At 35.7% G+C, this 12,945-nt stretch overlaps 1 protein-coding gene across 1 annotated transcript; it reads right to left on the bottom strand.

The window, feature by feature from the left end:
- Nucleotides 1-4,922: 4,922 nt before the first annotated feature.
- Nucleotides 4,923-11,155, bottom strand: LOC123551768 (uncharacterized). The gene is made up of 7 exons (XM_053542213.1): nucleotides 10,447-11,155; nucleotides 9,658-9,819; nucleotides 8,794-8,964; nucleotides 7,567-7,692; nucleotides 6,883-7,020; nucleotides 5,996-6,014; nucleotides 4,923-5,529 (listed from the first exon to the last, which is right to left on the bottom strand). Exons 1-7 carry the CDS (start codon nucleotides 11,153-11,155, stop codon nucleotides 5,358-5,360), a joined length of 1,497 nt encoding a protein of 498 aa, XP_053398188.1. The 3' UTR covers nucleotides 4,923-5,357.
- Between the last annotated feature and the right edge of the window lie 1,790 nt (nucleotides 11,156-12,945).

The following is a 12,945-nucleotide window of genomic DNA, read 5'->3' as shown; positions in this document are numbered from 1 at the left end:
TATGATTGTCCTTCTGAACAAAAACTAAGAATAATTTATACCATCATTATCCTTTTGTATAACGAACGGTATGAATTGTAACATGATTTCAAAAAACTTTGTTTTTACATTTTTGTGTCACAATACTTTTTTTAATTCTGTGGGACACTGGATGTCACTAAATTATTCATATCAGGGATAGTTCATTCAACGACATATTTTTACGACCTACTTTTTTAACTTGACTATTACAATCGTATTATTACTCTCAGAACAAAAAGTTTAGATTATTGGATGGTCGGGGTGAAGGTTGTGAAAAAATGGGGTAAATAAATGTATTACTTGCTTATGGTAATTGTTTTCACTTTTTTTGAGAACTGTAACTCTTTTCTTTATTGTATGGCAAGTCGGATTGAAAAATGAATTTCTGAGAAGTAGAAAGATGAGTTATTCAATCCATAATTGTTAATATAATCAAACACCGTTTGTGGTTCAATGACTATATGTAAGCTTTTAGATTATTACAACCTGGCCATCACCACCAAGCTGTAAACTTGCGTTTGATAAATACATCAATTCAGTGGTGATCGTTCAGGATTTTTTACATGTTACGTTATATATTTTTATTCGCTGTATTATGATCAATATGAAGCTGCGTCTATATAATTATAGGACTCGGTCACAATGTAACCAATGTACGATTACCAGTAAGTTGTCTTTATCCAACATGATTAAAGTTAACTCCGGGCATTAAATAATCGTATTTACATGTAATAAATTACATTTTAGCTCGACGATTCAAAGAGTAATCTGAAAAGTGGATCCCCCATAAGCACCGAGATCAAGGCAAACAGTAAAAATTGCAGACTCGGTTTGATTGAGTCTGTTCATGAGCAGTTATGGAAAATGCAACACTGCCCACGCCCCCTAGCACCGGCTTAAGCAGTATTTAATCTTCAAATATAAATGAGTTGAAATCAATGACCCCGAAGGACCAGAAAATATAACAACACTGAGATGAAGTCGGGGCGACTTTTACGGCCGCCACACAGCACTTAACACCCGCTGTTGTGAAGTAAATATAATCTGAAAAGTAGATCCCTCGGAAGCACCGAGAACAAGGCAAACAGTGAAAACTGTAGACTTTGTTTGATTGAGTCTGTTCATGAGCAGAAATGAAAAATGCAACACTGCCCACGCAGTAGAGCTACTGGACTCGCTCATGCGCCGGTGTCGGAGTCTGCGTCGGCGTCCCGATTTGGTTAAGTTTTGGTATGTAAACTGGTATCTTATTAACCATTTATGGGAATGGATTGAACTTCACACACTTATTCACTGTGATAAACTGACTTACATTGCACAAGTTTCATAACTCTATTTTGCTTTTTTTTTTACAAAATTATTCCCCTTTTTCGACTTAGACATTTTTGGTAAAGGTTTTGTATGTAAGCTGGTATCTCAGTACCCACTAATGGGAATGGATTGAAACTTCACACAACTGTCCATTGTCATGAACTGATATGCATTTCACAGGTTCCATAACCCTGGTTTGCAATTTTACAAAACCATTCCCCTTTTACAACTTTTATTTTCATTCAACTGACAAGGCTGTTGAATAGTCGAGCGTTGCTGTCCTCCGACAGCCCTTGTTTGATAAGTGACTTAAAACAAGGGACAGTGACTTAAAATTGACCTGTAGATGAAACACCATAATGACGTTACTCATGTTTTATTGATCAGTACAATAAAGCGATATACTTGTACAAGTAGTACGAATTCGTAAAAATAAACATATTGGACGACCTGATAAGTATAGAATGAAATGAACACATTACAGCTTGTCTGAAAAAAGTATTCAAGGTATCACACTTTAAGTGTAGATACAAGTTGGCTGAGTATTTTGTAAGAACTTGTAGAATCGTCTCCCCATTTCTTATCAGGTGGGAAATGTTCAAAAGTATATTTACAATGAAGTTGGTACAAACGAAGATCGTGAGGCAACGTATAGGCCTATCTTCAAATTTCTAGTCTGATACCACTATTAACAAGTTTATTTGAATGATACTTTCACAGATGCATGTTACTATTCATCACTAATTATTGAACGACCGATAGTATAACTTTGAAAGAACTTACAATTTTGTTTGTTTTGACGAGTCTGCATATACCTACAAAATAAGATATGACTATAGGTAGGGCCTAACTGAACATTAGGCTTGAAATAATGAAGGATTTAGATGAATAAATGGATTTAGGTAAGGACATTTACTTGCGACAGTATTACAAATCCTCCTTGTCTCAGAAGACACTTCGATTTCATTTGAATACATAGAGGATATTTGTTCGTTTTGAGTGAGTATGGAATATATCTCAATGAGAAGTGAGAAAATTTCAAATATTTTCACGAGCGCGTAGCGCGAGTGAAAATGTGAACATTTTCTCACTTCGAGGTGAGATATATTCCATATTCACGAAAAACAAACAAATTTTCTTTTTATTTTATGCTCAGTTACGTTGAGATGTGCATTTTGCAACAATTTTTAATCTCAGCGCTGGAAACAGACGCGCGTAAACAGACATGACGTCAGACGTGTTGTGAATTTATAAAGACACACACAACATAAACTTCCATTTTATTTTATTTTTTGCTGCATAACGTTATGAAATTCGCATTAAGTAAAATGATTTGAATCGAGAAGTATACTATATAAAGAACAAAGTGCGACTACAATTTTCATCCTGTTTTAAGCAATTAATTTAAAATTCATACACAATGTATGAAGGGGGCGGAGTGTGAGTGATGAGATATGAAAATATTTAACTGATAGAATACAGTATTTCATTAGATAGCACAAAATAAAAACTCATTTATCAAAGTTTTCTCTGTCTTTTTTCTTTAGATTTAAAAAAAACACTAGTAGTACAGTACTCATGTTTGCTTCATTCATAGCGTGAGCTTTATTACAGATATTATCAAATATTATCAAAGCAGACGTTAAAGCAAAATTATTGGAATCTGATAATGATTTATCAAACATTTCTGTTTAAAGAGTTGACACATCTGTAAGGAATAGAGAGCATTTTCTTTTAAACACTAAAGCAATGAACTGTAAGAACTGGTTCTACTTTGTCAGAAAACATCTAAATCATTACGGGTTAGCGCAGTACTCTGATTTTACTACACCAATATCCAAATATAATATCGTCAAGCATATTGGAGAAGCTATGTTTAAAAGTCATATAACAGAGTGGCCGGAATAATAGTACTAATGCTGTCCAAGAAAACTCCGGCAGAGGTGATAACAAATATCGAATATACTATACTTGAGGTATTGATACTACCAAAGTCACACCGATCAGCACTGTGTAAATTTAAATGCGGAGTTGCTCCGCTCCAAATTGAGACAGGGCGATATGAAGGTTTATTTATAGAAAGAAGGATCTGTCCGTTTTGTAATGTCAATAACGTCAAAGTAATTGAAAATGAGAGCAATGTTTTGCTTGATTGTAGTATGTACAATGATATCAGAGATATCATTTTCTGTAAGGCCATAGTTTCTGCATCTAATTTTATGGACAAGTGTAATGCTGATAAAATGAAAATTCTTTTTACTTCCGATGTTTTAACTAGAGTATTAGCCAAAACCTGCTTTTTAATATTACAAAGAAGACATTTTCATCTGTGTAAATAATATTTACCTATTATAAGTGATTTCCTTTAAGCTACAGTCACACATACGGATATGTCCGTTCATTGAGGTACGGTGCGGATTGGATTGGATACAGGACCCGAATGAGTACGGATAGGTACGATGTACTACGTTGAATTACGTTTGCTGCGTCTTGCAACTTGCTCAGCGCGTGAACGGGTCTGTGATGAAATACGTTGAACTACGCTTAAGTACGGACAGCCTCGGATAATTACGTTCAGCTACGGATCAATACGCATGACTACGGCAAGGTACTTTTCAGTACAAATAACTACGTTTTAGTACGTTTAACTTCAGGTGAATACGTTTCAACCAAGTTGGACTAAAGTGACGCTCAAATGGCTACGGATCGCTCAAACTTTTGTGCATGTTCAAAAGTTGGAAAAACTTGGAAGTTTGAGATAAGTCTTGAATACGTTTTGACCAAGTGTTGATACGGACTGATACGGATTACTACTTTGAGGTACGGCTCAGGTACGGACCGATACGTATAACTACGTTTCTATCCGTGGCTAGACGCAGCTATCCGCGCCGTTTGTGTGACTGGGTATTACAACTGCTAATGGAACCAGCCTCGGCAATATTTTAAAGGTTAGTATTCTAGTCACATTTTAGAGTTGTATTTGGCTAGACTGATTAGCAGTTGTTGCTCAATTTTATGTGTGATATAAGTGCAAAGTTTATAACCGTTCTATATGTCTCTTTTAATTCTAAAATTGAATGACCATTTATATATGTTTTTAATGCTTATTTGTATATATTTTGTAAATGAAAGAGACTGAAAATAAAAACAAAAAATAAATATAAAATATCTTCTAATTTGTTAAATGTGCAATTTGATAATTGTACGATTATTACAAGTACTTATATAACCCGCCCGCTTAGCCCAGATCTACGGATCTCTGGGTCTTGACTTCGATCTCCGGGCGGAGCGTATGTTCTCCGTGAGTGACGATGTGATAAATGACATTGTGTCTGTTATCATTCGTCCTCCATGACTGATTCATGTGGAGAAGTTGGTAGTTACCTGCGGAGAACAGGTTTGTACTTGTAAAAAATCCAGAAACACTGATTAGATTACATGTACCTACCCGCCGAAACATAAATGAAATACGGTTGAAAAATGGCGTTTAACCCAAAACAAATTCTGTATTATGGCGTAACTGTTCCAGGTTGACATGCAAGTGTCTTTTCAATACATCGTCTCTGATTCAATTTGGTGAAAACAAAAAGCTATAGCTAAGTCTAATATCAAAGTAAAATAAACAAACTTCTGTTACGTTTGGAAGAAACTATCACCGTAGAGCATATAGAGTCGCAATGACTTGATCTATACAGATAAAAAGGATGTCCTTCTTATTTTTAAGAGAAACAACAGAACTACCAACTGAATCTTAAACAGTTATATATACAAACTGAAGAAATTAATTGTTATGTCTCTCGTTTTGTTACTTCACAGAATTTCCATAATGAGATTAAAATAAAGTTGGGAAAAGAAACACACTGGTATATAGTTAGTCAATGGCTTTGAACAAAAACAATGACCGTCTGAGGGCTTTTACTATCGATATTCACCATTTCTTATCATGTCATATGTTTGCTTTGGTAATTTCATAAATAGCAGAAAGATGAAACGAAATGGACATTTACGTCAGTACATTGCAATCTCTAGTTTTTAACGATAACGTCATACGCTTCACTTTTATCTTTCAGGTCACTGTACAAGCTCGAATATTGCTGTTCAGTTGCAGCTGCAACGGTTCCCTTTGCATCAGATCTATCCACCGCAACTGCAGTGTTCGAGTCAAAACCCTTCTTTGCTTCATTTAGATTCTCTTCTCTGAAAAACACAAGGCAATATGTGTTCCAATATTTATAACTGTTGAGTCTGAGTTGTATATCGTTTATAGAAGTGTGCATATTACAGTTGTTTAAAACTCTAGAGTGCAGTAAAGTATAGTTAAACATATATTAATCTGGACCACATTTTGATTTTAAGAGACGAATTTTGAAAGATATCACAAAAAAACAAAAACATTTGAGCCGTGCCATGAGAAAACCAATATAGTGGGTTTGCGACCAGCATGGATCCAGACCAGCCTGCGCATCCGCGCAGTCTGGTCAGGCTCCATGCTGTTCGCTTTTAAAGCCTATTGGAATTGGAGAAACTGTTAGCGAACAGCATGGATCCTGACCAGACTGCGCGGATGCGCAGGCTGGTCTGGATCCATGCTGGTCGCAAAGCCACTATGTAGGTTTTCTCATGGCACGGCTCAATTATTCGTCAATTTGGAGTGCTCTCTTACCTTTGATGACTTGATACACCTGAAAGTAAATATCATTCGTTTTAGTCAGTAGCTATAAACCAAATGAAGGAAAGCTTAAAATTAGACCAACAGAAGTCTTACGGTGATACTTAGCTATTGAATAAAATAACATTTCCAATTTCTTTTTATAGAATTGCATGACCAGTACGTAGTGGATGACATTTTACCGTTTATTCAGTATTTTATAATAACTTCTATTTTTTTTTCGATATCCACCATTCCTTTACATTTGTTTGTAATATCTCTTAAAGTGAAATTATCTAGTAATGTTATCTCTAAATATGTTTTTCATATCCGTAATCCGATTTAATGATATACTAAAGTTATTTCAGGAAATTTCAAAATTTTATGACATCAATAAGGTATATAAGGACAATACAAACTATGTTTATTTGTTGAAATATCCTAAATTAAATTTATGAATATCAATAATTCATTCTTTTTAATTATTTCTTAAAAATGGTTTGCATTATATCAAACAATCGTTTACGGATATCATGAAATAAAAGACTATAATGGATGAAGGATATCATAAAAATAACTGACTTCAGTATACTAGTATCGAAAAATCGAAATACAATGTATAGATATTTAATAATGCGTTAAAGTTTGGATATTTTTTTCGGACTTAAAAGTACACAACACATATTAAGCAGATACCCATGCATCATCACATATCAGAGGGTTAGTGCGAAACTATTCTAGCTGTATATAGAATCGTTTCACTCTAAGCCATCGATATTCATTGTATTATGTATTAGGATCATTCCTATCTTTGCCGCAAATGTCCACCCTTAAAGACCAGTTAACATTTTATTATATGAGATTATATCAGATGAATGAATGTCGTCTTAACATTTACAGACCTTTGTCAGGAGTTTTTCTTCTCAACAATATGGTGACATACACGGCGTATGCTGCCAGAACAACAATAATCACAGCCATGATGACTCCGACGATAATAATGACGTTATCCAGCCTTTGTACGCCACAGAGGTCTTCTTCTGAAATATTTCCAGTGTCATTTAATGGACTGATGATTCAACCTCATCGCGGCATTCATTGATAATATTATATACTTAGCAGACGTTTTTCAATGGTCTGTGAATAATAAGAAGTTCTAATAAACTAAACCTAGTATTTCAATAAATACGAAATATCATTTCGTGACATCATAATGACGCTATGGTCTTATAAAGTTTGGCGTGAGGTCGAGAAAACAAAACCGTTCGCAAATGACGAGGCATAAGAAATGAGTAGAAAGTATATTAATTTTACATATACTGAGGTCAAAATATTTTTATTCGTGAACATTTCACCTATATTCGCACTCATAGCACCTTCCCCCACAGAAATATATTTGGTCGGTGTTAAGGTGCATTTAATATCAAAATACAACTAGGAGAGACTTGTACACTCATAAGTGACAAAGTAGCAATGTTTAGAAATCTTTTGAAAGTGAAAATAGGACACGCTAGATGGAAATAAGTGTAAATTAAATAAAAACCAGATTTTTCTATCTAGATATCATGTTATAATAGTTAACTTACTAGACATGCATCTGTCACCATTAAAGTAATAGCCAGGAAAACAACGACAAATCCCCTCCTCACATGTAGCGTGACTACCATTACATTTGTCTTGTACACGGTCACATTCATATCCATAAGGTACGACTGTTTGAACAGATTTTGAAATAAATAACTATATGAATCATGTTTATTGAAGGAAAATAGAGTATCTATCTACGAACAAATAAATAAACGTCAGATAATAAAACAAGATCGGAGTTGTAACTTCTAATTCATTAAGGTGAAATTGGAGAAATACAAGGAAATGATATGATCTTGAACCAACGCATAAGCAAAGCAGTTTCTTTGAGGATTCATGCTAGAGCCCTAACGAATCGTTCCATGAACTCAAAAACACTGATCTAACTTGCTATCTTTATCTTAAATTGCCTCATAACAATTGCTTTTTACCATCATTAATAATAAAATTTTGAGCCACACCATGAGAAAAACAACATGGTGCATTGTGACCAGCATGGATCAAAACCAGCATGCGCATCCGCGGAGTCTGGTCAGGTTCCATGCTGTTCGCTTTCAAAACCTATTGGAATTTGAGAAACCGTTAGCGAACAGCATAGATCCTGAGCAGTCTGCGCGGATGCGTAGGCTAGTCTGGATCCAGGCTGGTCGCAAATGCACTATGTTGGTTTTGTCATGGTGCGGCTCATGTCATTTTTACTACATTGATGCTACAATATTACAGCGAAACCCATTAGTTGTAGAGAAAATATTACAGGTAAAACGATACTTTGGGAGCATAGAACACAACCAAGCAACGCAATGACAGACTGTTTGAGTCTGTTCATGAGAGGTAATGAAATGAGCCGTGCCATGAGAAAACCAACATAGTGGCTTTGCGACCAGCATGGATCCAGACCAGCCTGCGCATCCGCGCAGTCTGGTCAGGATCCATGCTGTTCGCTAACAGTTTCTCTAATTCCAATAGGCTTTGAAAGAGAACAGCATGGATCCTGACCAGACTGCGCGGATGTGCAGGCTGGTCTGGATCCATGCTGGTCGCAAAGCCATTATGTTGGTTTTCTCATGTGAATGTGCAACACCCTCTCAAGTCCCCTAAGCACCGGATTAAGCGGGATTCTTTTATAATAAATAAAAAGAATGTACTCCATGATCCGAAAGGACAAGAAAATATAACAACACTCAACCTAAGTACATGTAGACTAAACCCAAGTAAACGATACGTACCAGGACAACTTTGCTCTTTACACGACTGTGTTTCCGTAGTTTCGCCCATACATTCTGCTCCTCCATGTAGAGGTTCAGGATTATTACAGTACCGCCTCCTGACTTTATGTCCGGGTCCACATGTATGTGAGCAGGATGACCAAACGGACCAATCATTGAAGTTTCCATCCACTAAATATATAGAAATGACAGTCTTAATGTTTAATCATCTAATTTTACAATTCAAATTAAAATTTTAATCCACTGTTATTAGAAGGAAACATTAAAGTGATAAAAAATTCTTCATTTCGCATGATGATAGAAACTAGAGTCAATTACTCAGTAGTTAGCAGGTTTGACTAATTAGTAAGTAATCCAGGTTCGATTCCCGGTCGCGGCTAATATCCCGACTAGTGTGAAGTGTTCGGTGTTGTATTTAGATTGGTACTGTTTCCAGCAGTATAGGCCTAGACTGGATGCTAGAGAGGTAAATATGACACCTGCCGTAGGCTCGGCTGAATTTTATTGTTCTATTCATTCCAGGCGGGGACTTGCGTCTACTACTCACGTTAACAAGAAACTTTACCTTTACTTTAAAGTGAAATAAAGAGGTTTTGAAGTGTAAAACTTCAAACGTTGAAGGCCACTTTGTAATGCTATCAGAAATGATTTCAATCAGAATAAAACCGTTTACATCATGCAAATCAGTTGGGTGTTGTTCCTCTCCATTACAGTGATGTTGCAGAGTGTTGGAAGTAAGCAACAATACACGCTAAATTATTGTGATACAAAGTACGAGAAAGCAATGGTTCACTAACACTTAAGGGGTTTTACTGACATAGTTCTAGGTAGTAAGGTTGATAAAAGAAATACAAGGGTGTATACCTGGACATGTACGAGCGTAGCATTGTCTTTCTTCTACTTCCATTCCACTGCAGATTTCACCATTAAGCAGTTTTGTCTCGTTTTCACAAAATCGTGTCCGGGATTGTAAGCCTGTGTATTTGACAGCACAATTGGTCCAAGAACTCCAGGGTCCAACGTTTACTACACGTATAAAAGTAAATTTAATATAGCTCTTGAAATTCATTTTGCATTATGATAAAGTGTGAAATGCAACCAAGCAGACAATTATACACTATCCATGTCTTGTTGAGTTTACCAATCCTGTGCTTCTTAAGGGCAATCATTTGAGTGGCGGGAATATCCGTGTTTTACGCATTCTTGAGATGATTTCGAAGAAAGGCTATGTCTGCAAAGCTACATACTATTTGTTGTATGAATAGAAAATCAGAAAAAATGAAGAGAGTAACATAATAACTGCATTTGTTGTCTTTATAATTTTTATTTCAGAATTTTATCAATAAAAAGTGTACCAATTTTAGAAGAAGTAGATCAAGTAATCAAACATGCATACTATTTTAGATTTTTACAAAATATTTTGTAAAGAAATAAGCCTTTCATGATCACTTACATCTTTTATATCAGTAAGTTTTGTCACAGTAACATGCGTCTCTGTTAATGTTTACTGCAATTACCGAATTTAAGGACTTACCCTGGAATATGTTTTTACAGACTATCAACCTTCACATCCAAAGCCAACTGAGAAGTTTCCCTCTGTACGAATACTGAGAATATCAAAATGTGAATAAACGCGGATAAAGAAACATTTACCTTGTTTTGTGTACGTAAATCCAAGCGGGAAAGCGTAACTGTTTTCTTCATTGAATCCATAAGCTAACGCCCCGAAACGTACTTGTGGGTTCGAATGCTTCATTTCATGATAGCCTGGTGTGATAGTCTTCATAAGCACTGTATAGTTCCCTAAGGAAGTGGCGACACTTCCAGTTGTGTCAAACGATACCGAAGATCCATCAAGCAGAATTCCATTTGCCTCAGACGAAGGTACAATACACGCAACGTAAGGATCAGTGTTCGGTATATCCGGAATTGCAAATATAAACGTATTCAAGTAGTTCTTAATCCCGGGTATGACCACCATTATTGCTTCTCTTCCGTTGCGTCTGTCGTTTACCGACTCGTACTGGACAACACCCACACGAGAACTTGATGAAACTGCAACAGGATCCGTGCCAAAAATGAACGTGGTGTTGGTAGTAGCCTTTGTAATTTGAACACATGTATCTGATGTTATATTTTTGAAACAAACATTTTGAGATTCCATAGAAAGAGTTCGGATTGAAAACTGTTCTTTAGATGGCAATGGTGGCACTATATATAAGTCTGTCCATGCCTCATACGGAACCATTTGTTCAATAGACATTCCAGCACCGGAAAGATGTGTTGTTGTACCAGAATTCACGGTGACAGGTTTGCACTCAGCCGATAGTCGGTTAGTTCTCAGTGCACTTTTGTCGGCCATAAGTTCTACCGAAGTTGATAATGATATGTGCACTATGTCTGTTAAGTTTTTTAGACGATCGTTTTTTATCAAAGGTCACTTAATTATACTATGTGTACCTTTACCAATCCATTTGCATGACCGCAATTCCCTAAATACCCCTGGAATGTGCAAGCGATAGCAAATGTACTGTCGCAGTTCAATGGTAATGCCAGAAAAACACATACCATATCCTGCGAATTGATAACGTACATGTAAGTTAACATTTGTTTAAGATAGAAATTATATTCTCAGGAGAAGGACACTTAATTATACTTTGTGACCCTTTAACCAGCATCCCCAGTTGTGATCCATTTATGCTTTTCTCTGGAATTTGCAACTTTACAAACGGCCTGACATGTTAGGGACGATATGGCAATAAGTTTGTTTCCAGTCAGCTGATATAGTTGCATTAGAAATAAAATTGCAATGTCATCCTAATGACCTTGCAATTGATAAGCTCGAAAAGTTAAGTTTTTTTTTATAATTTTCGTGCAAAATAATATAGATAAAATGTAAAGCCTAATGAATCTTAAAAATGACAGTTGTCCATGAAAAAACCAAATAATGGCTCGACCCCCCCACAAGAATCCCAGAACCACCGCGCATCGCGCAGATCATTGGTCAGGATTCCATTGCGGTTCGCTTTTATACAAGACCTATTGCGGATTGGAGAAACTTGTTTTAGTCTTGAAACTAGGCAATGGATTGACTGATCGAGATATTTTTGAGTATTTCTGTATCTTTCATATAAATCATTCATATTGACATTAACAAAATTTAACTTTTAGTATTATGCCGTCAAAATAAAATATGTGCTTACAATCGTAAACAACTAATATATTTTGAGTTTCAACGTTGCGAAATAAGAAGTTTACATGAACATCACCAAGCCCCGATTGGACTGAGGAAATATTGTATTACATAGGGAGAAATTTTAGCAAAAGAAAAACTCGATTCTATACAATATTATCGTCTTACTAAATTCCTCTGTCAAGTCTGTCCTAGGAACCTTCGTTGTACTCGTGACTGGTTCCGGAACGGTAGTTGCCGCATATAGCTGTAATATATTATTTACTCATTTAGCATAAACCATCTGTTTAAACGAGGAAACATTGACAATTACTGGCGTTAAGTGGTTGAGTACGTGTATACAGCTTGACATGACAAATGGGATATTGCTCAGCCAATTGCAATGCTCAAGAATAGCCACGCTTACACATCAGACACGTGTCTTTCGCCCATAAAAAGTGTTTCCTATTCCAATAATCGCTTTTAGCTTACAATTGTGTAGTATCAGATATAAAAGACGTCATATCTTATGCAAAACTTGAAAAACTTAAAGAAAATGTAAACACATAGAAAAGAAATAAATATGCGGTTTGAGTGATCTTAATTACGGTATGAAAATATGAAAATCTGTGTTGTAATAGGCCGATGCCCATATTTTGCAACAGCCAAATATTTATATTCTCTCTATTTCTTCCGCTGTAGTTTTACACTCATTTTGTATGAACTGCAAAATGAAAGGCTCCACATCTTGCTGATAACGTGCCACTGAGTCAAGGAGAACGTTATATTGATGATGTCACTTTAGAACAGAATGACCGGGAGTCAAATGCATGTAATAAAAAAACCCTGTTAACAAATGAAAAAAAAAAAATACATTGCAAATATAAAAAATGAAATTATTTTTTTCGGAGTTCATGAGAAATGAATTGCAAAATATGATTTGCATGTACCTTTGGATCGCTAGCGCAATTCATAGATTT

The sequence above is a fragment of the Mercenaria mercenaria genome, chromosome 4 (assembly GCF_021730395.1).
Source record: "Mercenaria mercenaria strain notata chromosome 4, MADL_Memer_1, whole genome shotgun sequence".
NCBI lineage: Eukaryota > Metazoa > Mollusca > Bivalvia > Venerida > Veneridae > Mercenaria > Mercenaria mercenaria.
Note: the sequence above shows the minus strand (reverse complement) of the source record. Positions and strands in the feature narration are given on the sequence as shown.

Excerpts from the sequence above, each read along its gene's own strand:
- LOC123551768 (XM_053542213.1), bottom strand. The coding sequence starts at position 11,155 with ATGGCCGACAAAAGTGCACTGAGAACTAACCGACTATCGGCTGAGTGC. Across the intron at positions 7,693-8,793 it reads TAAAGAGCAAAGTTGTCCTG|TCGTACCTTATGGATATGAA; the intron begins GTACGTATCGTT and ends CTGTTCAAACAG. Across the intron at positions 7,021-7,566 it reads TGGTGACAGATGCATGTCTA|AAGAAGACCTCTGTGGCGTA; the intron begins GTAAGTTAACTA and ends GAAATATTTCAG.